The sequence below is a fragment of the Ceratotherium simum genome, chromosome 31 (genome assembly GCF_057802395.1).
Source record: "Ceratotherium simum simum isolate JZ-2026a chromosome 31, ASM5780239v1, whole genome shotgun sequence".
Taxonomy (NCBI): domain Eukaryota; kingdom Metazoa; phylum Chordata; class Mammalia; order Perissodactyla; family Rhinocerotidae; genus Ceratotherium; species Ceratotherium simum.
The window spans coordinates 14,875,582-14,903,248 of NC_141930.1; the positions used below are offsets into that span (position 1 = coordinate 14,875,582).

General features: G+C 37.7%; 1 protein-coding gene across 1 annotated transcript in view; it reads left to right on the forward strand.

Annotated features, from left to right (window-relative positions):
- The window catches only part of TRPA1 (transient receptor potential cation channel subfamily A member 1), a 60,189-nt gene that overhangs the window by 18,496 nt on the left and 14,026 nt on the right, over positions 1 to 27,667 (forward strand). The window contains exons 8-20 of the mRNA XM_087420437.1: positions 2,258 to 2,306; positions 3,858 to 3,957; positions 4,633 to 4,733; positions 5,738 to 5,907; positions 5,993 to 6,157; positions 7,696 to 7,810; positions 15,473 to 15,639; positions 17,830 to 17,923; positions 20,697 to 20,756; positions 21,289 to 21,387; positions 24,380 to 24,450; positions 25,006 to 25,168; positions 26,080 to 26,169. Of these exons, the coding sequence (XP_087276563.1) occupies positions 2,258 to 2,306; positions 3,858 to 3,957; positions 4,633 to 4,733; positions 5,738 to 5,907; positions 5,993 to 6,157; positions 7,696 to 7,810; positions 15,473 to 15,639; positions 17,830 to 17,923; positions 20,697 to 20,756; positions 21,289 to 21,387; positions 24,380 to 24,450; positions 25,006 to 25,168; positions 26,080 to 26,169 (1,444 nt within the window). The remainder of the gene's footprint in view (positions 1 to 2,257; positions 2,307 to 3,857; positions 3,958 to 4,632; positions 4,734 to 5,737; positions 5,908 to 5,992; positions 6,158 to 7,695; positions 7,811 to 15,472; positions 15,640 to 17,829; positions 17,924 to 20,696; positions 20,757 to 21,288; positions 21,388 to 24,379; positions 24,451 to 25,005; positions 25,169 to 26,079; positions 26,170 to 27,667) is intronic.

Consider the following 27,667-nt stretch of genomic DNA (forward strand, 5'->3'; position numbering starts at 1 on the left):
TAAGCCGGGGAAGTGGGGCGTGAATGTACACAATAACAAAACAACCAGCCACAGTGGGATATATGTGAATAGAAAGGAACTCCCACTTAGGATGAGTTTGCAAACTAAATTTCATAGAATAAAAGAAAATTATAAAAGACAGCAAAATCAACAAAAGGCTAATTTACTTCCAGGGAAATAAGAAATAATAGGGCAATGTGAAAATAATTTTAAATTAGGGATAATTAAGATGTTCAGAAGTTTAAAGGAAGGAATAGTCAGTTATGTAAAAATGTAAAAATAAGTAGATTAGGATAACAGATTATGAAAAACAAATTGGCATTTAAGAATCAAAGATTGGTGATATGAAAAAGATCCAGTTGGAAACCCCAGAAATGCAAAAAAAAAAAAAGCCATTGAATTAAAACAAAAACTCAATAGATAGACTAACCTCTAGACTGGAGATTCGCAAGCTGTTGCACATTAGAATCATGTAGAGAGCTTATAAAATCCCAATGCCAGTTCATACTCCAGATTACATCAGAGTCTTTGAGATGTGTCTCAGGAATTTTTAAAAACTTTTTAAGTGATTTCAACAGACACATGAAAAGATGTTCAAAATCACTAACTATCAGGGAAATGCAAATCAAAACTACAATGAGATATCACCTCACGCCTGTCAGAATGGCTATAATTAACAAGACAGGAAACAACATGTGTTGGAGAGGATGTGGAGAGAAGGGAACTCTCATACACTGCTGGTGGGAGTGCAAACTGGTGCAGCCACTATGGAAAACAGTATGGAGATTCCTCAAAAAATCAAGGATAGAACTACCATATGATCCAGCTATTCCACTGTTGGGTATTTATCCAAAGAACTTGAAAACACCAATTTGCAAAGGTACATGCACCCCTGTGTTCATTGCAGCCTTATTCACAATAGCCAAGACTTGGAAGCAACCTAAGTGCCCATCAAGGGACGAATGGATAAAGAAGCTGTGGTATATATACACAATGGAATACTACTCAGCCATAAGAAACGACGAAATCCAGCCATTTGTGACAACATGGATGGACATTGAGGGTATAATGCAAAGTGAAATAAATCAGAGGGAGAAGGCCAAATACCGTATGATTCCCTTCATTAAGTAGTAGATAATAACAACAATAAACAAACACATAGGGACAGAGATTGGATTGGTGGTTACCAGAGGGGAAGGGGGGAGGGGGGAGGGTGAAAGGGATAATTGGGTACATGTGTGTGGTGATGGGTTGTAATTAGTATTTTGGTGGTGAACATGATGTAGTCCATGCAGAAATAGAAGTACAATGATGTACACCTGAAATTTTTGCAATGTTATAAACCAATGTTACTGCAATAAAAAAAAAAAAAAAAAAAAAAAACTTTTTAAGTGATTTCAGTGTTTAGCTAATTTAGAAACCCAATGATCTGGGTATAGGTAAAATGTGTCCATTTAGAACACAGCTTAATATACAAATATGCATAAAAAGGAACTATTTTAGGAAAATAGACCCATCCCCCTGACCCATCACCTTAGCCTGGTGACTACTCTAACTGGACATACTGAACTTGGATTGGCTGAAAATTTCTTGGACCAGTTCAGTCTAATTCTGATTAATCTAACACTAATCTGTAGTCCTGGAATGTCCTTCCAATAGCCAGTGACTGTTGGAGTTTTTTTTGAGCTTCAAAGGGAAGTTCGCTCTTTGGGCTAGAATTCCTTTTGTTACTGTAGTGCAAAGACCTCAGTACATTGTTCTGGCTGAAATAGTGAGCTTTGGAGTAAGGGGAATGGAGTTCCAGCCCTACCTGGCTAGGTAACATTTGGCAAGTCATTTAACCTCTCCAAGCCTCAATGTCCAGATCTATTAAGAACGTGCATTTCTAATAGATTCCCAGATGGTGCCAGTGTTGCTGATCTGCAGCCCACACTTTGAGCAGCAAAGCTCTCGACTGGGGAGATATAAGAACCATCAAATGGGACTTTAATATTATTATTTATTTCCTACAATTACTAGGTATATTTAATGTAATTTAAGTATAATGCAACCTTTTGTGAATTTGGGGTGAAAATTGGCAAGCTACTTCTGAAATTTATATACAAAAGACTAATTCTAGATTTCGAAAGGTTATTAATTCTCCAGCATTTTATCATGCTATGAAATGATCGTTTAAATTGACATGCTGAGTATAGTGGCTTTATTTTATATATTTTGTCAATAGTACCTTAATATGCTTATGGTTCTCTTTTTGCAGAGCCTCGTTATTTGATCACCATGAACTAGCAGACTACTTAATTTCAGTGGTAACTATTCCATTGACAAGTTTTTTCTTCTTATTAGTCATAATTAAAAAAATCATGTAAATACATAATATGAATTTTCAAAAAGAAACCAAATTTTAATTTCTTGCTTATCAGCAAAAATGTTTACGAGAAGATAATTGACACATTTGCGAATAGAGTATGTTGCGTATGAATGCACAATGGCCAAACCTCATTACCATGAAGTTAGAAGTACCAAAGTGTACTTTTGATAGCCGTACCAGTGTTTTTAGTGGAGGGGGGGGTTGGTGGGTACATGGCAAGGAAAGCTTTTCTGTGAACTGGTCCTAGGAGAGTGTTAGGCTTGGCGACTCCACTGACCCTTCTTCAGCGCAGGTGGCTTTGACGTGGAGGCAGCACATGTCACCTTCGCCCTTCATTGTAAGCTTCTGCCCCAGCTGCCTCAGTGCCATCTTTCAAACAATGAAAAACTGAGAAATTGGAGATATTGTCCAAGATTTGTTACAAGTGAAAGCACGAGATCTTTTTCACTGTGAGAGTGGAATCAGTTGGCTTTTGAGTTAAATTTTAATAAGCCATTTAGACAGATGAATATATGATGTATTTATTTAAGCCCCACCATATCATTAGCGGATGTAGTTCCATTTGTAGTATTTAACACGTGTTTGTTGTCAATAGCAACTATGGAAATTGTGATATTTACTTAGAAGAATCCTGGGAAGACTCATGATTTGCCATAGTTTTGTCATGCCTGGCTTCCTGCAAACGCAGCCGTCTCCTCCCCTGGCAGGAGAACTGTAGCAGAACCTCACCACCATGCTGCTTTCAAAGGGAATACGGCTGCCATCATCTTCCCTGTTCAGTGGATCCCCAAAGAACAGGGAAACATCCACAACTGGAGTTGAAGCTATTTTATTACCCTGTCCACTAGATAGAATTCTTTCCAGGAACTTTTTAAAAGCCTCTGTTTCTTGTCATATCCAATATTATAACCATAGCAGGTAATGGTAAATATTGACTTATTCATTTAATATGTATGTATGACGTGATTTTTAAATACAAATTTTCTCAAATATTTGGCTAAAATTTTACTTTAGGATTTCAATTATTTCAATTCAGTTAAGTTCATCTGTTTAAGATGGAGTAGATTTTTTAAAAAGTGAACAATTTCTTGTGAATGTTTTAAAATCACATATGCAATAAATTTGGAAGATTTTTTTATTATGGACATTTAAAAATCTTTTCTTCCAGTGGGAACTAAACTATTGCTGTAGGTTAAAGGATTTTATTTTTATGGTTTAGATAGTAATATAGATCTATTGCCAGATGTTAGTCAAAAGATTAACATGTGAGGATAAGTTTTATTGTTGAAATTATAAAAGAATGCCTTGATTTCTCATGTGACAACATATAATTCATATGGGGAAATTTCAAGCAGTTCTAAAGTCATAGGCTTGAATGCTAGCCATATTATGGACGCTCTATCCCAATGAATTAACATTATTTACAGATTGCAATGTAAGCTGATTTGTCTGTTTATAGCTCTTTGTTGAATGACTTGTTTTATTTTAGGGAGCGGATATTAATAGCACCGATTCTGAAGGACGTTCTCCACTTATATTAGCAACTGCTTCTGCATCTTGGAATACTGTAAATTTGCTACTCTCTAAAGGTACCATGAGGGCCCAAGACAAGCTTTTAAAACTAATACTCCATTTGGCTAGATAAACATTTATTAACCATTTATGGTGTGCCAGGCATTGAGCCAGGTACTACGAATACAAAGATAAATAGAATACTTCTCACATCTAGAATAATTTTCAGTCCGGTAAGGGAGAAATACTTAAAAAGATAATTTCAGAACAACCATAGATGACATTTATAAAGCAATTATTATGTCCCAGGTATTTTGCTGAACATTTTATCTGCGTTCTCTCAATGATTAATACTATGTGATGTGGGTACTATAACTGTCCCCATTTTAGATACTAACCTGGTATGGTAACAAATAAGAGAAGTATCGTCCCCTCTTCTTGCTTGATCTTTAATCTCTCCGTCTTTGTATTTTATGCTTTAGAAGGTAAGACCTTATATATTAATTAATTAACCTAATAAATTACCTATTCTCTACCCCCCCTTACACACACACACATACACACACACACACACACTCTGTAAGGTAAACCTATTTTTAAATATATTTAGTTTTCTTATCTAGATAAAGTTTCCTGTAAGTTAAAGGTTGGCAAAGTTTTAAATCAAAAATCTTTTCTTAAATTGAAAATCCACCATAGGCCATGCTTTAAATAAATGAATAGAAGTTATATTTATATTGTACTTTTTTTAGGTGCCCACGTAGACATAAAAGATCATCTTGGACGTAATTTTTTGCATTTGACTGTACAGCAACCTTATGGATTAAAAAATTTGCGACCTGAGTTTATGCAGGTAATATGTATGTCTGGATTTCCATAAACTGAGTTGGGTTCAACAAAGAGTAAAGCAATTTTGCGTATTACGATTTTTATTATTATGAAGACTGATTCTGGGATTTAAAAATTATTTTAAAATAACGATGCCATATTTGAGTATTTTTTTACAACACAGTGGTGATGATTATGATGATGATGGAAATTACATTGGGATTGAATTTTCCAAGTTACAGAGGAGGTTTCCATACATCCCATCTATAAGAAGTCAACTTTCCTTCACTCTGACCTTTACGAATTGCATATCAGTGGAAAAGCCAAGTACATGAGTGAATTAGCAATACTCCATCAATTAAGAAAAACTACTCAACATACTTAACTTGCTGACAAGTTTGAAAACATTATCTCCATGTTTATATTCACCAACCAATACTTACTGACTATTAGGTGTATCTGTATATATCATATTTTTATAATAAATAGTTCTAATATTGACAATATCATTAATAAAGAATCAAAAATATATTTGTATTTGAATATTTTAAACAAAAATTAAAATATATTTGTTGATTGGATTACGCTGCTCATTTGCCATTCGTTTTTTATTTAATATTCATATAAAAGATAAAGTAAAACTAATTTTAACATCTCATCCATTTCGCCCAACAGAACACATTAGCATTAAACTCTTAAGTGTTATGTGTAGGAAAAAAGTGACGGCGTGAGAGTGGTGGTGTGTGGTCAACTACGTTTGGGAAATGCTGGGTTAAAAATGTTAAGTACATTTCATACTCTTAGGATTTCTCAAAGCTTTTAATATGGTAATGTACATTATAGGGAGACAGAGCATGAACCATCATCCATATTTATTTTACTCTAGTCCCCTTTAGGTTATTTATATTTTTGCCTTCAAGGTATATATATTGGCCCTTGTTGGAAAATGCTGTCCTACAGAATAGTTAGAAAAACACACTATATTAGCATGATAGAGTTATATTTAGAATATTAATTTTTTTCCCATAGATGCAACATATTAAAGAGGTGGTAATGGATGAAGACAACGATGGGTGTACTCCTCTACATTATGCATGTAGACAGGGGGTCCCTGTCTCTGTAAATAACCTCCTTGGCTTTAATGTGTCCATTTATTCCAAAAGCAAAGATAAGAAATCACCCCTACATTTTGCAGCCAGGTAAGGGTCAGTTTATGTGCCATATGAGCACGTCTTCTTTCTGTTTAATATTTGCTTTAAAAATATGAAACCTAATTTTTTTAAGTTACGGGCGTATCAACACCTGTCAGAGGCTCCTGCAAGACATGAGTGATACGAGGCTTTTGAATGAAGGTGACCTTCATGGAATGACTCCACTCCACCTGGCTGCAAAAAATGGGCATGATAAAGTAGTTCAACTTCTTCTGAAAAGAGGCGCATTATTTCTCAGGTGAGGATATATGATTGGAATATTTATGTATTCTTTTTAATTAGTTAGCCATTTTCAGGTTTTCTATTTTATTTTTAATTATGATATCTATGTTTCTATCTCACTAAGTGCTTTTATTCATCTTATTTAATCCTCAAAACATATATGACTTCTCAAATATTGAAAGAGAAGTCAGTATTATTCCCAACTGATGAATGAAGACATCAAGTTCTGTAGAGTTGAAGACCTCGTCCAAGGTCATAGAATAAGTAGCTTTGTGCAGAGTAGTTCCCAGAACCTTTGTAAAACAGTTCCTCATATGTTACTTCATCATGCTGCCATCTTCTTATGCAGATACAAAACGTGTACATACACACACACCATACAAATTCAAAGACTCGATATTTCATTCAGTCTGTTGAATGATGGACATAAAAAGCTCCCTTTAAGCTACAACGTGAGACATAAAAAATTCCTGATTTTTATTATACGTAAGGAAATATAACTCTAGGAGCAAAACCAAATTGAAATAATCAAGCATAGTAAAAAGGTGGCATAATTAAATGACATCCTTGTAAAAAGAAAAGGAAAACTCAGAAAAGTTTCATAGAGATATGATGAGCTATTTTCTAATTTCACCAAGGTGGTAGCAAAGAGCTCATTAGGCTAATGTTCAAAAACACATTTCTTTATCAGAGTACAAATCCCAGCAAAGTAGTGAGGCAGCTGCGAAATGAATACTCCCTCAGTTCCTTCCTGCTTCCAAGGCATCACCAGGCAGCAGACCTGTAAACGGGACTCCAGTGCACCCAGGCCAGAGAGTTGTTGCTTAATTGCACCATCACTGAAATAGCGAGGTGGCTCTTGCACCCTTAGACAGTTACTCACTAGCACTAAAGTTAAATTGTATCACGATCTCTGTTTTTTTCCTATGTTTAATTTAAAAACATGACAAGCCTTCATTGTATTTACATCTTAATTTCTGTAAGTATAAACATTTTCCAAAGGGATTAAGTAAGCATCTTTGAGAGCACAGAGGAAAGATCTCTTCAGACCTGAGCTCTTAGAAGAATAAACGGCACTAAGCTAAGTATCTTATAGCTATGTATTGTAAGATGGTATTATTGTTGTGGCCATGAGGACTAATACCATCATCATGGAAATTTTTTGATACAATGTTCAGTGAAAGAATAAAACAAGATTTAAAATAGCGTGTTTAAGTACATTACAGCCTTGAGAAAAATATGTATGACACAGACATACTAACTCTAGTTTCACACACCCCTAAGTATTTGATAATGTGTTTATATACTTTTATATTTTAATCTGCTAAATTAAAAAAGTATGTGTGGATCACATTATAGGTAGATCATTTAACACCACTAGGCTTGAAGTTAGCTCATTTGTTATAAATATGTAATAAATATTTAGTTGCTAGAACTCAGATATCCATTTTTTTTAATCATCAGCCCACCTTTCAGATTAATGATCCAGATGGCAACCCTTCCCACTTTTCTCTGTAGATTGAATGCACACGTCTTTTCTTACCTCTTTAACAGTGACCACAATGGCTGGACTGCTTTGCATCATGCTTCCTTGGGCGGGTACACTCAGACCATGAAGGTCATTCTTGACACTAATTTCAAGTGCACAGATCAGCTAGATGAAGAAGGGGTATGTACTGCATTCCTCATACCTACCTAAAATCTTGGCATAGAAGAAGCTTCCAAAGTTGCAAGAGAGCCTTCTTCTCAGCTACCCTCTTCCCTTCCGTGCCTCATTCATAGCCTTGTATTGGGTTCTTACTAATACTTACTTAATGGGTGCATGTTGAAGACACCTCTTCAGTTTCGCAGAGGCTGGTCCACAGGCCTATGTGGATTGATGATAAAATTTTCACCACTCCTTGGTGAAGGGAGAAAAATAAAGAGGGCAGGGTAACTTTTCATAAAACTAAGTGTATTTGATTTGAAGGACTGTCCTTTATTCTGCTATGATGTTCTTCCTCCTTTTTTGGAGAGCGAGTATTGAAATATACGTTCTTTCTTGAAATGGTGGATTGTAATTGCCTTTATTTTTTTAATTTTATTTTTATTTTTTTAAAATTTTTTGTTTATTGCAGTAACATTGGTTTATAACATTGTATAAATTTCAGGTGTACATCATTATACTTCTATTTCTGCACAGATTACATCATGTTCACCACCCAAATACTAATTACAACCCATCACCACACACATGCACCCAATTATCCCTTTCACCCTCCTCCCTCCCCCCTTCCCCTCTGGTAACCACCAATCCAATCTCTGTCTCTATGTGTTTGTTTATTGTTGTTATTATCTACTACTTAATGAAGGAAATCATACGGTATTTGACCTTCTCCCTCTGACTTATTTCACTTTGCATAATACCCTCAATGCCCATCCATGTTGTCACAAATGGCTGGATTTCATCGTTTCTTATGGCTGAGTAGTATTCCATTGTGTATATATACCACATCTTCTTTATCCATTCGTCCCTTGATGGGCACTTAGGTTGCTTCCAGGTCTTTGCTATTGTGAATAAAGCTGCAATGAACACAGGGGTGCAGTATCTTTAGGCATTGGTGTTTTCAAGTTCTTTGGATAAATACCAAGCAGTGGAATAGCTGGATCATATGGTAGTTCTATCCTTGATTTTTTGAGGAATCTCCATACTGTTGTCCATAGTGGCTGCACCAGTTTGCACTCCCACCAGCAGTGTATGAGAGTTCCCTTCTCTCCACATCCTCTCCAACACATGTTGTTTCCTGTCTTGTTAATGATAGCCATTCTGACGGGCGTGAGGTGATATCTCATTGTAGTTTTGATTTGCATTTCCCTGATAGTTAATGATTTTGAACATCTTTTCATGTGCCTGTTGGCCATCTGTATATCTTCTTTGGAGAAATGTCTGTTCAGGTCTTTTGCCCACTTTTAACTGGGTTGTTAGTTTTTTTGTTGTTGAGATGCATCAGTTCTTTGTATATTTTGGAGATTAAGCCCTTATCAGATGTATGGTTTGCAAATATCTTCTCCCAATTGTTAGGTTGTCTTTTCGTTTTGTTGATGGTTTCCTTTGCTGTGCAGAAGCTTTTTAGTTTGATGTAGTCCCATTTGTTTATTTTTTCTATTGTTTCTCTTGCCCGGTCAGACATGGTACTTGAAAATATGTTGCTAAGACCGATGTCGAAGAGCGTACTGCCTATGTTTTCTTCTAGAAGTTTCATAGTTTCAGGTCTTACATTCAAGCCTTTAATCCATTTTGAGTTAATTTTTGTGTATGGTGTAAGGTAAGGGTCTACTTTCATTTTTTTGCATGTGGCTGTCCAGTTTTACCAACACCATTTGTTGAAGAGACTTTCTTTTCTCCATTGTATGTTCTTGGCTCCTTTGTCAAAGATTAGCTGTCCATAGAGGCGTGGGTTTATTTCTGGGCTTTCGATTCTATTCCATTGAATTGTGTGTCTGTTTTTGTGCCAGTACCATGCTGTTTTGGTTACTATACCTTTGTAGTATATTTTGAAATCAGGGAGTGTGATACTTCCAGCTTTGTTCTTTTTTCTCAGGATTCCTATACTTATTCGGGGTCTTTTGTTGTTCCAAATAAATTTTAGGATTCTCTGTTATATTTCTGTGAAAAATGTTGTTGGAACTTTGATAGGGATTGCATTGAATCTATAGATGGGTTTAGGAAGTATGGACATCTTAACTATGTTAATTCTTCCAATCCAAGATCACGGAATATCTTTCCATGATATTTGTGTCTTCTTCAATTTCTTTCAGCTATGTTTTATAGTTTTCCGTGTACAGATCTTTCACCTCTTTGGTTAAGTTTATTCCTAGGTATTTTATCTTTTTGTTGCAATTGTAAATGGGATGGTATTCTTAATTTCTCTTTCTGCTACTTCGTTGTTAGTGTATAGAAATGCAACTGACTTTTGTATGTTGATTTTGTATCCTGCAACTTTACCATATTCGTTTATTACTTCTAAAAGTTTTCTGGTGGATTCTTTAGGGTTTTCTATATATAAAATCATGTCATCTGCAAATAGTGACAGTTTCACTTCTTCCTTCCCAATTTGGATCCCTTTTATTTCTTTCTCTTGCCTGATTGCTCTGTCTAGGACTTCCAGTACTATGTTAAATAGGAGTGGTGACAGTGGGCATCCTTGTCTGGTTCCTGTTCTTAGAGGGATAGCTTTCAGTTTTTCACCGTTGAGGATGATATTAGCTGTGGGTTTCTCATATATGGTCTTTATTATGTTGAGGTACTTTCCTTCTATACCCATTTTATTCAGAGTTTTTATCATAAATGGATGCTGTATCTTGTCAAATGCTTTCTCTGCATCTATTGAGATGATCATGTGATTTTTATTCTTCATTTTATTAATGTGGTGTATCACGTTGATTGATTTGCGAATGTTAAAGCATCCCTGCATCCCTGGAATAAATCCCACTTGATCATGGTGTATAATCTTTTTAACGTATTCTTGTATGCAATTTGCTAGTATTTTGTTGAGGATTTTTGCATCGATGTTCATCAGTGATATTGGCCTGTAGTTTTCTTTTTTTGTGTTGTCCTTGTCTGGTTTTGGTATCAGAGTAATGTCGGCTTCATAGAATGAGTTAGGGAGCTTCCCCCTCTCCTCAATTTTTTGGAAGAGTTTGAGAAGGATAGGTATTAAGTCTTTGAATGTTTGGTAGAATTCACCAGGGAAGCCGTCTGGTCCTGGACTTTTATTTTTGGGGAGGTTTTTGATTACTGTTTCAATCTCCTTACTGGTAATTGGTCTATTCAAATTCTCTACTTCTTCTTGATCCAGTTTTGGAAGGTTGTATGATTCTAAGAATTTATCCATTTCTTCCAGATTGCCGAATTGGTTGGCATATAGCTTTTCATAGTATTCTCTTATAATCTTTTGTATTTCTGAGGTGTCTGTTGTAATTTCTCCTCTTTCATTTCTGATTTTACTTATTTGTGCCTTCTCTCTTTTTTCTTGGTGAGTCTAGCTAAAGGTTTGTCAATTTTGTTGATCTTTTCAAAGAACCAGCTCTTGGTTTTATTAATTTTTTCTTTTTTTTTTTGGTCTCTATTTCATTTATTTCTGCTCTGATATTTATTATTTCCCTTCTTCTACTGATTTTGGGCTTTGTTTGTTCTTCTTTTTCCAGTTCCTTTAGGTGCATTGTTAGATTGTTTATTTGAGATTTTTCTTGTTTGTTGAGATAGGCCTGTATTGCTATAAACTTTCCTCTTAGAACCGCTTTTGCTGTATCCTATAAATTCTGGCATGTCGTATTTTCATTTTGATTTGTCTCCAGGTATTTTTTGATTTCTTCTTTGATTTCTTCATTGACCCAGTCATTGTTCAGTAGCATTTTGTTTAATCTCCACGTTATTTGTGGCTTTTCTGATTTTCTTCCTATAGTTGATTTCTAGTTTCATACCGTTGTGGTCAGAAAAGATGCTTGGTATTATTTCAATCTTCTTAAATTTATGGAGACTAGTTTTGTGGCCTAATGTGTGATCAATCCTGGAGAATGTTCCATGTGCATTTGAAAAGAACGTGTATTCTTCGGTTTTTGGATGGAATGCTCTGTATATATCTACTAGGTCCATCTGTTCTAGTGTGTCATTTAAGGCCAATGTTTCCTTATGGATCTGTTTGGATGATCTATCCGTTGGTGTAAGTGGAGTGTTGAAGTCCCCTACTATTATTGTGTTACTGTCTATTTCTGTTTTTATGTCTGTTAATAATTGCTTTATATATTTAGGTGCACCTACACTGGGTGCGTAGATATTTACAAGTGTTATATCGTCTTGTTGGATTGTTCCCTTGATCATTATGTAATGCCCTTCTTTGTCTCTTTTTACAGTTTTTGTTTTAAAGCCTATTTTGTCTGATATGAGTACTGCTACCCCAGCTTTCTTTTCATTGCCATTTGCGTGGAGTATCTTTTTCCATCCCTTCACTTTCAGTTTGTGAATGTCTTTAGGTCTGAAGTGTGTCGCTTGTATGCAGCATATATATGGGTCTTGTTTTTTGATCCAATCCGCCACCCTATGCCTTTTAATTGGAGCATTTAGTCCATTGACGTTTAAAGTAGCTATTGATAAGTATGTACTTACTGCCATTTTTTAACTTTTTTTTTTCTCAGTGTTTTAGTAGTCCTTCTCTGTTCCTTTCTCCTTCTGTACAGAATTTAGTTTATGGTCTCTTTAGTTTGACCTCTGTCTGAAAGTTCTACTCTTTAACTCCCCTCCTCCCTCATTTTATGTTTTTTATATCATATCTAACCTCTTTTTTGTGCATTTGTATCTATTACGTTCTTATCATGGAAATAGATAATTTTTCCTATTTGTGGTCTTCTCTTTTCCCCTTAAATCAGTCCCTTTAACATTTCTTGTAGCACTGGTTTCTTGGTGACAAACTCCTTTAATTTTTGCTTGTCTGGAAAATTTTTGATCTCTCCTTCCATTTTGAATGATAACCTTGCTGGGTAGAGTATTCTTGGCTGTAAGTTTTTTCCTTTTAGCACTTTAAATATATCATGCCATTCTCTTCTAGCTTGTAAGGTTTCTGCTGAGAAGTCAGCTGATAGCCCTATGGGGTTTCCTTTGTATGTAACTTGTCTTTCTCTGGCAGCTTTTAGGATTCTCTCTTTATCTTTAATTCTGGACATTTTGATTATGATGTGTCTTGGTGTGGGCCTCTTTGGGTTTCTCTTGTTTGGGGCTCTCTGTGTTTCCTGTACCTGGATGTCTGTTTTCTTCCTTAGGTTAGGGAATTTTTCATCTATTATTTCTTGAAATAGATTCTCTGCCCCTTTGTGTCGCTCTTCTCCTTCCGGGACACCTATAACACGGATGTTAGTGCGCTTGATGTTGTCCCAGAGGTCCCTTAGACTGTCCTCACTCTTTTTAATGTTTTTCTCTTTTACCTGTTCAGCTTGGGTAATTTCTTCTAGTCTTTCGTCCAGCTCACAGATCCGTTCTTCTGTATCCTCTACTCTGCTTTTGAGTCTCTCTAGGGAATTTTTCATTTCCAGTATTGTATTCTTCACTTCTGATTGGTCCTTTTTTATATCTTCCATTTCTTTGTTGACATTCTCACTGAGTTCATCTATTCTTTCCCCCACATCAGTAAGCATCCTTAACACTCTTAGTTTGAATTCTCTGTCAGGTAGGTTGCTCATTTCTGTTTCACTAAGTTCCTTTCTGGGGTTTTGTCCTGTTCCCTTACTTGGAATGTATTCCTTTGCCTCCTCATTTTGCCTCTTTCCCTGTGCTTGTGACTATGTATTAGGTAGGTCAGCTACGTCTCCTGCTCTTGGATAGGTGACCTTATGTAAGTGATGGCTTAGGAGGCCTGCAGTGTGCTTCCCTCAGTTCTCAGTGTTCCAGGGGTGACCCCTATGTGGGCTACGTGTGTCCTTCTGTTGTGGCCTGATTGCTCTCCCTGTAGGCACCCAGGGAGCCTGAATTATGCTCCTGGCCAGCTGTTGTAATGCTCAGCTGCTTGTAGTTGTTGTGGGCCCTTCAGTCTCTTTGTCAGGTGTGGGGAGCCCCAGCACAGTTGGCTGCAAGTTCTAATACCACATTTGTGTTGCAGTATTTCTTTTAAGTGAGTAGGCCCCCAGTGTGGCAGGTTGTTAGGCTCAGGGCCTTAGAATTGCTGTAAACCTCTAGCCTATTAGGTCTCTTGTCAGCTCTCAGAGGATTGCAGCTGGGTGGGGCTGCCCTCAGGCACAGGAGCACCCAATTGTTTCAGGCTTTGGAAGGTGGGGCAAACACCCTATGTGGGTCTTTGAGAAGCACAAGTCTTCTGCAGCTGACAAGCCCTGCTGCCCACAGGTCCACACACACAGTCAACACAGTCCTGCTCTGTGTGCGCGCCCCGACCTCCCGAAGCGGACCCAGTCTCTCCACGGCGGGAACCCCACACACTCCACCACCGCCCCACACTCTCCACCTGCTCCTTGTGCACGCCTTGCCCCACTGAAGTGGGCTCAGTTGCCAGGCTGCAGAGAATCCAGTCACCAATCTATGCAGGCCCACAAGTTGCCTGAGGGCTTGTTGTTGGGTGGGGCCGGTATCTAGGGTGGGCTGCCTGCCCTGGCTGAGCTGGATTAAATCGGTGCTCTAGTGGGTGGGGCAGACCCTGGGCTAGCAGGCCCCAGGGAGAACTCCAAAGTCTTCTGTGTCAGCATCCCCACACCAGGCCACAACAGTGGCAGCCGCCAATGTCCCAGTCCCTGGAGAGGTCTCGCCCCTCACCAAGATGCACTCAGGGCCTATTAGGTGAGTCTCTTGTCACCAAAGCACTGTGCATCTTTCTTTCTGGTGATTTTAGGATGCTTTCTGAAACGGGTGAGTTTGTGCGTGGGCCCTTTAAGAGCCAGTTTTAGTTTCTTTGTGAACCGGGTTTTCTGGGGGTGCCCCCCAATGTTTTAGCAGCAGGCAAAGTCAGATATTCTGCCACTTGTCTCGACTGTGCTGGGTCCACAAAATGCCCACAGCGGGGGCGCTCCCCGGCTCAGGACCCCGCGCCTCCAGGGAGGCTGCATACCTGTGAGCTGCTCCCGGCGGCCGGGAAGCTGGCGGCTTGTGAAGGCGGCGTTTTTCCTCTCCAGAAGGAAGTCTCTGCCTCTTCCACCTCAGTTAGGATTGTCCGTTGTTGCAGGAGTTCCTCTCATCCAGTTTTCAGTTCTGTCTCAGGGGTAATTTTTCCACGAGTAGTTGTAAATTGGCTGTGTCTGTGGGAGGAGGTGAGTTCAGAGTCTGCCTACGCCGCCATCTTGACTTCCTCCTGTAATTGCCTTTAAAAATGTCTTTATGTGGCAAAACTAAAGATTGGCAACCATATAGCAATCTCTGATTTTTTCGCTAATTTTAAAAGCCTATGAAAATCCAAAATCTAGAAACCACTGCTCTACTAGATGATACATTTCCCTGAAGTATTTTCTTCTGTGTTCATTCCAACATCCTGACCCTGAAATCTGGTCCTTTGTCTTTGTGGAATCATCCCACTGCAAAAACAAAGCAAAACAAGCCACTCGGAATTTACATATACACACATAGACCTCCCCAACCGACCCCATACACACACACAAGGTTTTTGAACTGTAAACTCATTATTTTGAAAATAAACTTGATTCTGAATATCAGTTTTAAATTTTATGTATTTTGGTATTAAATGGTTAGTTTTGTTAATAATTTCTTTTAAGCAGTTCAACAATGAAACACAGCTGTAAAACAGCAGAAGGACGATTAGCCATTGTCACCGGATTTTCCGTCTTCTATTTTCTCTAAAAGAACACCGCGCTTCACTTCGCTGCAAGGGAAGGCCACGCCAAAGCCGTCGCACTTCTTCTGAGCTACGGTGCGGACATCGTCCTGAACAAGCAGCAAGCCTCCTTTCTGCACGTTGCAATTCACAGTAAGAGGAAGGAGGTGGTTCTTACGACCATCAGGAACAAAAGGTATGCCGTCTTCCTGTCCGCTATCATTTAGTGTCCTCTGGCATGAGGCAGGGTTTACAACCTGAGAGGAAACAGAAAGAGAAAAAGAATAAGTTTCAGCTGTTAATCAACATTTTTAAAATGTCAGTTGTTTACATAAAATTTTTTTTTTTTTTTTTGGTAAGGAGGATTGTCCCCGAGCTAACATCTGTGCCCATCTTCCTTTATTTTGTACGTGGGATGCCGCCATAGCCCAGCCTGATGAGTGGTGTGTAGGTCCGTGCCTGGGATCCGAACCCGTGAACCGTGGGCCGCTGAAGTGGAGCACACAAAGTTAACCTCTGTGCCACTGGGCCGGCCCCTACATAAAATTTTTAATGAACTCTTTGGGTGACAACAGACATGTTGCTTAACCTCTCTGATCTTCAGTTTCCATTTCTAAATCATGGGAGCACAGACAACCTTCCTAGAACTCTCGTAAGACTCACAGGGTTCAGGCATGTGCTGTGTCTGGCACCATGGTCTTTGTCAAGCAAACTCTGCCCTGCCCTACGTGAACTTGCTTGACACTCTGTTATCAACAGAACCCCCAAAACTGGAAGGTGGTGAAAATATTCTCCGAGGTAAATCCATGTTGTTACTAGCGCCATGCAATGGAATTTCCCTTAGCATGTAATCTTTTGTGGTTGTGGGTTTTTATTTTTGTTTATTGTGGTAACGTTGGTTTATAACGTATACATTTCAGGTGTACATCATTATACTTCTATTTCTGCATGGATTACATCATGTTCTCATGTTCACCATTCAAATACTAATTACAATCCATCACTACACACAGGTGCCTAATCATCCCTTTTGCCCTCCCCCCCCTTCCCCTCGGGTAACCACCAATCCAATCTCTGTCTCTATGTGTTTGTTTGTTGTTGTTATTATCTACTACTTAATAAGTGAGATCATACGGTATTTGACCTTCTCCCTCTGACTTATTTCACTTTGCATAATACCCTCAATGTCCATCCATGTTGTCACAAATGGCTGGATTTCATTGTTTCTTATGGCTGAGTAGTATTCCATTGTGTATATATACCACATCTTCTTTATCCATTCGTCCCTTGATGGGCACTTAGGTTGCTTCCAAGTCTTGGCTATTGTGAATAACGCTGCAGTGAACACAGGGGTGCATGTATCTTCATGCATTGGTGTTTTCAAGTTCTTTGGATAAATACCCAGCAGTGGAATAGCTGGATCATATGGTAGTTCTAAATCATGCTCCCATGAGTTTGAATGATGAAGTTGGAGGGTAGTTTGTCCCATATCTTGAACATAAACTTTTCTATCTAATCACAGATAGATGTTCACAAGGACCCGGTATCACCCAGTAGTGGACACAGAGGTGAACAATCTCATATTCAAAGCAGATCAAGCCTTTGTTTTTGAGCATGGACAGTCTCCAGATTTCCCTGCTGATCATTCCTTTGAAACACTAGTCAATGCAAGTATGCAACCAGAACTTTTCTACTGATTATGCAGATATTCTAGATGGATTTTACCAGTAGGGTTAACAGAAAATTTATCTGGGTAGTTTTTAGAAGTAGTCTCCTCTTACATAGATAGAATCTTGGAGGTAAATGAGCTCTTCATTACTTCCTGTTGTAGGAAGTAAAGTTCCTCCTTGGCATCATAAACATCTTCTTATCCCATCCAACTGGATGGCAATGAAGAAAGGGGCAGACTCTGCAATGTTCTGGCTGAACTCATGCTTATTAATGTACTTGACACATGTTATTTTTGTAGTTTAATTCAATACATGATATATGCATGGATTAAATCTTAAGTGTCATGTGCCAGTACTATGTTGCTTTTGTAGGTGAACGTGGATATCCCTACCCAACATGACCACCTCATACTAGTTCATGATTTCAGGAGAAAAAGAAGGTAAAAGCCTTCCTTCTTTAGAAGGCGTTTAGGGAAAGAGAACAGTGATTATAACAGCCATACTGAAATTTGCCCACATTTCTAGTTTCCATTAATGGACAAAGACCCTATTAATGGATTAATCATGGTTCACATATTGGTTCCACTGGAACCAATTCAGGTTTCTCCTAAAGATATAATTTGGAATTTCAACTGGTAGTTTTGCTGTTGTGCAGAACAGAAGGATTAAGACTTGTGTTTGTTTTATTATTATTATATATGTATATATTTTTACAGATGGGAAGACTGTTTGAAAGTTTTTAGTCATTATTCTCCAAGCAATAGATGTCCAGTCACAGAAATGGTAGAATACCTCCCTGAATGCATGAAAGTAAGTTTTCCAAACAAAACTGCTTCTGAGTATATGCTTGGCATATAATATATAATGTGAGGATTTATTGTTGTAATCACAACCTAAATAGTAGTTATTTCCATCTTTAAATAAAATTTCTAGTTTTCCATAGGCTATAAAGGAAGTGACCCAACAGTTATTTAATAAGGACCTACTTCAATTAAAGAATTCTATTAGTTGTTATGTGGAATATAGGAAAATATGGTCAACAGATTTTTTTATTTAAATAATCCAAGTCTAGAGCAGAGGCTGCTAATGGTGGTTGCTGGCTGAATAGAACCTCTAGATTCGTTTTTTTTGGCATGTGTGTCATTGTTTCAAATTTGCATTAGTTGCTAACATTTAAAACCAGGATGCTTCCCTTAAGGATCCAGATATCTGGTGTCCTGTAACGATGAGAAGATCTGGGGACTGGGCCTACCTTCTCGCAAGGCAGGAATCGCTGGGCGAGGAGCAGCTGCTTCCTTTAGATGGGGCAAGCGCACCCCACCTCTTCCTCTTGTATACTTAGCTCAAATGCCTGGCATTAGTTGACACATACTGTCATGCTTGGGCAATTGCTTTCCTTGTAGTAGAGAGAGAGTTCTCTATATGTGCCTCTATCTCTATCCAAACTATGAAGATAAAAGCCAGCCCAAGAGAGCCAACATTTCAAGAACACTGGGAACGAGCTCTTAAGGCTGGCACAGTTTAGACGTTTACACTATGTGCCTGGTCCCTGTGGGCCTCTGAATGTGTGATTCTCTGTGCTGGATTAAACATACACCCAGCACGTGGCTGACACCCACCACAAGAGAAACACTGACACACTGTTGAGCACGTGAGTGTTAAAGGATGCAGATGAAAGACCTCTTGGGAAAGTTGAGATTTGAGGATTGGGACAGACATAGAAGAATCAAGAAAAGAGGAATGACTTCGAATGCCATTCATAGGGAAAAGTACATTCAAATACTGGAGGAGGCAGTGAGACATAGTGACACAGGGGACAGAGGTCTAGATTTGGAGCCTGGTGGCCCTGGGATTTACTCCTGGCTCTGCCTTTTGCTGTGCTGCTTTCAAGGCATGTTACCTCTCTGAGCTTTACTTTCTATTTTCTTTAAAATCTCTAAGACAGTGATGCTGATACTGATCTTGGAAAGTGATTACAAACATTAGAGGTAAACTATATAAAGTGTTCAGGATAGTGCTTGGCCCATATTATACGTCCTACTATTTTTATACTGCTTGTGTGGTTATTAGTACTACTGCTACTAACACATACTGTTTTTATGGGTTCAGTAAGCATTTAGTATGTGCTAAGTGCTCAGAGTGCATTTTTTCTTTATAATATCTAGTGGAAATTGGGGCCAGTCCAGTTCATAGATTAGCATTTTAGGTGCATAAATTTCGTTGAAGGGCACATAAATATTCAGGATTGAAACGATCTCAGACTTTCTTATTCAGTAATTCCAATTGTTGAATCAGAGGTAGAGGCAGATTTATATACAATGACGACGTTTCTTACAGCATTATTGATGATAGTAAAAAAAATATGTTAGAAATATGCACATATGGAAAACATAGAAAAGAATTGAAGAACTAATACCAAAATGTTAATAAGAATTATCACAGTTGTGGGATTATGATCGGTGTTTCTTCTCTTCTTTATGCTACTATATATTTCTAGTTCATTTTCTATGATGACTTTATATTATTTTAGTATTGTGAAGTTTTTTTAAATAGGGGAACTTAAAGGTCTTTAGTTGAGCCTCACATCACACATTTGAATGACTTACATAATTCCTCCCTCTGTACCCGCCCCCCTCCCCAGGCAGCCCGTCCTTTATTTTGCCTATGCTGATTATTACAAAGCTCTCAAACCTAACAACCTGGCCTGCCTCTCTGGTTCTGCCTTGCACAGCCCTACTGACTAGTTTTGTCTTTATTTTTCGTGATATCTATTATGACCCTTGGTACCACTGCCTGATCACCAACAGAGACTTCGTCCAGATTCGGTTTTAGGAGGGCAGCCTGACTGGGCTGTGTTTCTTCGTTGGGATCATGAATTTGTGCCAACACACAGATTTGGAGTGACTCAAATTGTTTATGTAGACAGGGACCCCTCAAAAATATTTATTTCCACACACCCTAGGGGCAGCTCTAATGACCTCTTAAGTGTTCTTCCCTTTGTTAAGCAACTAGAGAGCCTTCAGCATTTCTCCTTGTAACGTCTGTCCCCTGCTATCCTGTCTACACCACTCTGGATGAATAGTTGTCAGTGTTGCTTAGCAAGCCAGGTCCAGAAGCAAACACAGTACTCCAGGCTCGAGCATTACAGGAGACGGGACCTAGACCAAAGAAAGACCCATTGCTCAACTGAAAGATCTCGACTGGGGACAATAAATTATCGCTATAAGATACTGAGCAGAGGAATCCTTAGTGATCTATATATTCTCTACAAGCCCAGAAAGACATCAAATCTTAGGCAAAACTCATGGAATATTTCTTACTCAAATTTTAGTAAATGCAGTTTCATTCTGAAGTGCATGGTAATTTTTTGAATCACTTGGTATTTCTGAGGCACCCAGTAGTAGTTGTAACATTTTATGTTTTAAATTTTGTTCCTGAATGATGTGGATTATAGTTTATCTGAGATGGAAAAAGCAAAGGAAGGGGAAGGGAATATCTCAGGTGTTGTTTTAGAAATGGGATCAAATCCTGTCTCCTATGTAGTCTCCTGCCCAGTATCTTAGCCATTTTTTCTCTCTCAAAGGTACTTTTAGATTGCTGCATAATACCCTCCACTGAAGACAAGTCCTGCCGAGACTACCATGTAAGTTTATTTTATCATAATACTTTGAAGTTTATTTTATTATAATTCTTTAAAAAATATATTAAAAATAATCTTACTAGAGTTCCACAATCTCAAAGGATGGTTATTATTGTCTTCCTTTGTCATATTATTATATTATCTATTTGTGAGAGAATTTTTTCCTTAGATCCTTGGTTCTCCCCAACATTCTAATTGTTCCTTATAAGCATTATTTAGGGTCATTTCTAGCCTTTATATTTTCTTGGGTAATATGCCTGAAGAATGAAGTTCTAAAAAGTCTAAGTGATCTTTTGAGAATTCATCTTTTTCCATGACTATGCGTTATAAAGCAATCGAATAACAGCTTTCTAGGATATTTATTTTTCGAAACAAATACGCAATAACTTCATTTACTTTTCTCCACGTGAAATGACTCAACTTTATTTGAATCACTTAATTTTCAGCAGAATTGTAGACTTGTGTATTTGATTGTCCAGAACTACTTTTGGGCTCTGTACTAGTCTGTAATTTTTAAAAATTATATCTCCTACAGATTGAGTATAATTTCCGATATCTTCAGTGTCCATTAGAATTCACCAAAAAAGTAGCACTTGTACAGGATGCTAAATATGAGCCTCTTTCAACTCTCAACGTAAGTCCAGTGTTTTCATTATCCGGGTCGTTTCTACACAGGTTCCGTAGTGTTTTGGTACAATAGTTCTAGGAAGGGGCCTGAAGAGAATTCCAGGTTTATAGTTTTATGTCTATGCCATGTGGCCCAATCCTTTATTTTTTAGTAAAGAAAGCAGTCATTTTCTACAATTGCTATAATTTGGTCCCATTAAAGTCCTACACTCTTGATTACTTTCGTCCTAATGGTCATGTAAACCTGGACAATAAACCAGTAAACCATGGACAACACAGGCTGACAGTCAGCACTTGCTCCCCATCTCCGACCACCTAAGTATAGACATACGTATTGAAGGGTTTCCTCCAGTGTAAACCACAGGAAAATGCAGGGGGTGGCATTTTACAGTCATCGCTTGCACGTTCAGCCAACCACTGGGCTCCACAGTCAACTCTGACCTTTCAGAAGTTCTTTGATCCTTCTGGAAGAGTGAACCCAATCTGAATGTAGGCCCTAAATGCACAGTATGGACCCAAATTTTCCGAGAGACTTGCTCTAAACCAGCTCTATTCCGAAGAGTACTTTTATATTTCTAGATGAGGCAATAGAGTCTGTGCAGATGATCCACTGCGGCCTAAAGCAGGGGTATCACATAACCGCAGAGGAAACAGGTAACAGGTGAGAAACATGGCTCCTGGTATAAAAGGATAGCAGCTACTGATTGCCATAAATTGTTGCCATGTGAGAATGGGAGCCCAGGCTTGTATAAATATTGGCAACAAATTAAAATTGTGTGCATGCAAAAGAAAACGTATAGGATGGTTGGATTTGCAGAATGTGGTCTAGGGTGTAGATCTGTGCTCTCTAAAATGGTGACCATTAGCCACATGTGACTACTTAAAAATTAATTAAAAATTAAATAAAGTGAAAAATTCATTTCTTCATTTGCAGAGGCCACATTTCAAGTGCTCAGTAGTCTGTGTGGCTCGTGGCTCTCCTATTGAACAGCACAGTTATAGGACATTTCCGTCATTGCAGAAAGTTCTATTGGACAGCACCGGTCTAGAGCAATTAGAAATTTTCATCCACCTTAAATGAATTCATTTCCCTACATGGAAGCCTTTGGTGTAGACCATGGTACCAACCATCACCTAAAGTGAAATCTAGAAGGCCTACTGAGTACTTGGAACGTGAAGGGTGAAGAGTCATGTGAATTTTTACACCCCCGAGGCTGGCGATGGCAACTGACTCTCACGTTTGCTCATGTAAAGCATTTTAGCTCCACTGGAGTGTGTGAGACTTTGCAGTTGTTATTATAGTTCAGACTCAGTAGCCAAGTGACCTAAAAGTAACTACACTACAGATATACTGAGGAGAAATTTTGTGTATGTATGTGGGTTTTTTCTTTAAATTGTAATTTAAACTTCTATCAGAAAGAGTTTATTTTCTCCACTACCAGAATGAGAACAGGAGGAAATAAAATCTTTGTAGCTTCTAAAAAGAAATAGACTGTATATAATATAGACTCAGTATAATTTGTAAGAAACAGCTGACTTGAATAAGTACACTGTACTCAGTGGGCGACATATCGGCACACAATTGGATAGTGTCTTTTTTTTGTGTGTGTGAGGAAGATCAGCCCTGAGCTAACATCTGCCAATTCTCCTCTTTTTGCTGAGGAAGATGGGCCCTGGGCTAACATCCGTGCCCATCTTCCTCCACTTCATATGGGACGCCGCCACACATGGCTTGCCAAGCGGTGCGTCAGTGCGCACCTGGGATACGAACCGGCGAACCCCGGGCCGCCGCAGCTGAGCGCGCGCACTTAACTGCTTGTGCCACCAGGCTGGTCCCGGGTAGTGTCTTAATAACATAGAGAACCTCACCTTAGATCTGAGGAGCTGAGGGGGCTTCTTCTGGAGGGATAGCTGATCTGGTACAGAATATTATTGTGCACCAAAGTCTGAAAGTCTAGATGGACCAGCCCCCCTGAAAAGTTAGAACATTGGACATATGTTCCACTCCTTCCCTCCTCAGGGAGAAGCTGGGTTGGGAGTTTTCTCTTGGTCTCTCTTCTCTGTCCTGGGGGAGGGGCTATGGCTAGTAAATGCCATGAATTTTCCTACTGTCTTTGATGTGGTTCTTCTTGGCTACAGGCTCACCTGGGTTGCAGGAGCCTCTTAACCGGTTTCTGGATTTATCACAATGGCAGTTTGTCCGTGTCTTGTTGTTAAGTTGATGTCTCCTGTCTCTGTGGAGGAAGGAGCTTCTGGGGCTTCCTATTCCCCCATCTTGCTGACGTCGCTCCCTCTCTGTGTTTTTGAATAATTAAAAATTAATTTTGAAATAAATACTAGTAGTTCCCAATAACTCATGAAACCTTATAATCCACAAGCTAATTTAACTACTATTTCTGGGTGCTCTACTATTTAAAATCCTTCTAGAAAGATAAGCCTGTTTCTTCAAGGAAAGAACAAGGGTATAGCTCTTGCTTATTTATCTTTAATGTCCTTTCCAGTGTAACTCTGTGTAAGATTAAAAAGCTTACGCTGTCTCCACTAGTGAGAAATTGAAATAAAACAAACTGATCAAATACTTGCATCTGTATAAAATGATTGATTCTAGCCTGTGTTTCTTCTTTTTTTTCCTTTTGGTGAGGAAGATTGTCACTGAGTTGACATCTGTGCCCATCTTCCTCTATTTTGTATGTGGGACGCCTGCAACAGCATGGCTTGATGAGCGGTGTGTAGGTCCGCGCCCGGGATCTGAACCCACAAACCCCGGGCCGCTGAAGCAGAGCACAGGAACTTAACCCCTACGCCACCAGGCCGGACCCTAGCCTGTGTTTTTTTAAAAAAATATATTCTTGATATAATTTTCCATTTTTCAAATATTCTTAAATAAGTGTTACTTTTATGATATCAAAATAAAGTTATAAAACCAGCAAACAAAAACTTAGTTTATTCTTAAAAGTTTAATATAGTTGTCTTTTTATTGCTCTTTCCTTACTTCTCAGGCAATGGTGCAACATAACCGCATAGAGCTTCTCAACCATCCTGTGTGTAAAGAATATTTACTTATGAAATGGTGGGTATTAAGGAGTATTTCTTTTTAATGATGCCCCCATTAAATTTATTAAAAGTCTTCTAAATAATTGTTTTAATGGTATTTTAATGTTTCAGATTTTGTTATTTTAATATTTTACACTTTGAAAAAGAAACGTGTCGATGGCAAATTTGGTATTGAAAAACGCATCGATTTATCTTTGACATTAAATGAAATATTTGGGGGGGGGGAGTCATTATATAAGACATGAAGACGCATTCCTGGGCCCTGCAGTGTGGGGGACAATGAAGTGACAGGTGTGTTCCTGGGAAGAGCACTCAACTTGGAGTCAGAAGGTGTGAACTAAGTCTCTGTTCTTCCAATAATTCACGAGATTTTAAATAAGTAATGATTTGCTTGGAAGTTGAGACTCCTTTTCTGGAAATAAAAAAGGTGAATTCGAAGATCTTAGTTCTAAAGTTCAGTGAATTTACCACATAGATTTCTGAGAGAGATTATAATTACTTTTTCAACAGTTATCTTAAGTAAATATTTTTGGTTGAAATTACTCAATTATGGTTTGCTTATTTTTTGTAGGATGGCCTATGGGTTTAGAGCCCATCTTATGAACCTAGGATCTTACTGTCTTGGTCTCTTGCCTATGACCTTTCTTATTGTCAATATAAAGCCAGGTGTGGCTTTCAATTCAACTGGAATCATCAACGAAACTAGTGATCATTCAGAAATATTAGACACTAAGGTATTTTCAAATTTCAACTTTTAAAATAAAGGATTATCAAAAATGTGTTTTTTTTCTTTGGGATACTAATCCTATAATAAATCTGAATTGTCAAGACTTTTATGATTACAAATAGCCTACAGAATTCATATATGGTAGCAATTTCTCCTAAAATTCTTTGTGGAATGACAGAGAATATAAATAAATAGGTCAAGAAGTGAGTTTGTAAACTAATTTAAAATGAATTGACTTGTAGGCAATGCTAGCTTGAATGCTGAAGTATAAAAGTTTAAAATAGTTCTATAAGATAGCAGATTTGTGGCTGCAGGGATTATGGAGAGAGGACAGTGATGCTTAGTAGGTACAGGGTTTCCATTTGGGTTGATGAAAAAGTTATGGAACTAGATAGTGGTGATGGTTGTATAACATTGAGAATGTATTTAATGCCACAGAATTGTACATTATAAAATGCAAATGTACAAGTAAAATATAAAACTTCTAAAGTGGTAAATTTTATGTTATGTGTATTTGACCACAATAAAAAAAATTTTATGTGAGTCTATAGATTCATATTCCTTTAGAATCCTATTGGCAGTTTTTTATTGAGGTAACATTGGTTTATAACATTATATAAACTTGAGGTGTACATCAGTATATTTTGACTTCTGTATACACCACGTAGTGTTCACCACCAAAAGTCTGGTTTCCATTTGTCACTTTTAAACCACTCTTAATAAGGACGTTATGAAATAAGTATGTGTCATCTTTATATTGACATCACAGTAGTTTTCTCTTTCAGGCAGATATGGACAGTACGTAGAAATGAAGCAAAAGAAAAACAAAATAAATGTTTAATAGTGGAAATTATGAAGAAGTTAAAGTGTTGTTTTATGTCCCTCATAACTGCTTGTCTTACACATTTTTTGTTTCAGAATTCATATTCTATAAGAGTTTGCATGATTTTAGTATTTTTATCAAGTATATTTGGATATTGCAAAGAAGTGGCCCAAATTTTCCAACAGGTACACACGCATTTTATATCTCTAAAGTTGCAACTATTTTAATATGCAGAATGTAAATTAATTGCTAAACTATTATTGAAATAATATATGTCAATAAAATCACATATCTTGATGAATGTATAGATTGGAAATATCAAGCATAAACTTCTCAAAATGTAGAAATCACATGATTTTAGATAAGGTCCATGCATTGGATGGTACTTAGTTAATTTAATATATCTGAAACAGAGATGTTCCAGTTTTACTAGTCCTTATGGGTCTGCCTAGCTACAAATGAATTTGTGAAGGACTTTTCTGTGTTTTCTTTTATCAGTTTAATATTTTGCTAACATAATAGCTAGATTTTGGATTTGATTTTTTTTTTTTTTTTTTGCTGAGGAATATTAGTCCTGAGCTAACCTCTGTTGCCAATCTTCCTCATTTTTTTGCTTGAGGAAGATTAGCCCTGAACTAACGGTAACATCTGTGCCAGTCTTCCTCTACTATATATGTGGGTTGCTGCCACAGTGTGGCGGACAAGTGGTGTAGGTCTGTGCCCGGGATCTGAACCTGGGAACCCGGGCCGCCGAAGCAGAATGCACCGAACCCAACCACCACACCATGGGGCCGACACCTGGATTTGATAGTTTTGAATGTAAATGTTTATAAAAGAACTTATTGGCCCAAGACTCCATTTCTATAGGCCTTTCTTTGAATTCCTTTTTTAAGAAATGCTTTTCTTTATTGGATGAAATTTCAAGTTATAATAAAATTTGGGAACTTTTTATAGCATAATTTTTACTTCGGACTCTTTTTTTTAATGAGTGAACCAAGTTCAGATCAGACACAAGAATTATGTAAATTATCTGCAGGCTCTTGCTTTGGTTGATAAATGGCATCGATCTTTTATTTCTCTGTATGGAGGTTTAAAGTCTTTTATTATTCATTTTTTGGTATGTTTTTTGTGGTTATTTATTATAAGTCATACACCTTTTATACAACACCTTACATCCTGTGAAAATTAATAGAGCCAGATGAATATTTGCATTAAAGAATGTTGATGATGATAATAGTGCTTTGCATTTGTTTGATATGACACATTGCAAGTACTTTTCTGTATATACTTTCAGTAACTTGTCACCATTCTGAGAGTTAGACTGTATTGTTCCATTGTACCTTAAATGATGTAGGGCATATTATTTACTCTCTTGTCATTATTTTCATTTTCTTAAGATGACAATTGCAGATTATAGTCTAAATTGAACTATCAAGTTATAAGATTTCTCTCTCAGATTACATCTCCACACTTTCTTGCTGATATTTAAACGGTCTGCAGGAAATTTAATGTCCAAAACATGACATCTTTAAGAATAGGAAATGACACTGTATCATTATGGTAATTAAATTTTAGCATGTCTCAAACCTTCTTAGAAGCAGCTGTAGTTTATTTGTATCCTGAGAGATCCACATGCGTGTCTGCGTATAGGCAGAGAGGAATTAGTAAAGCAACTTGTAGCCC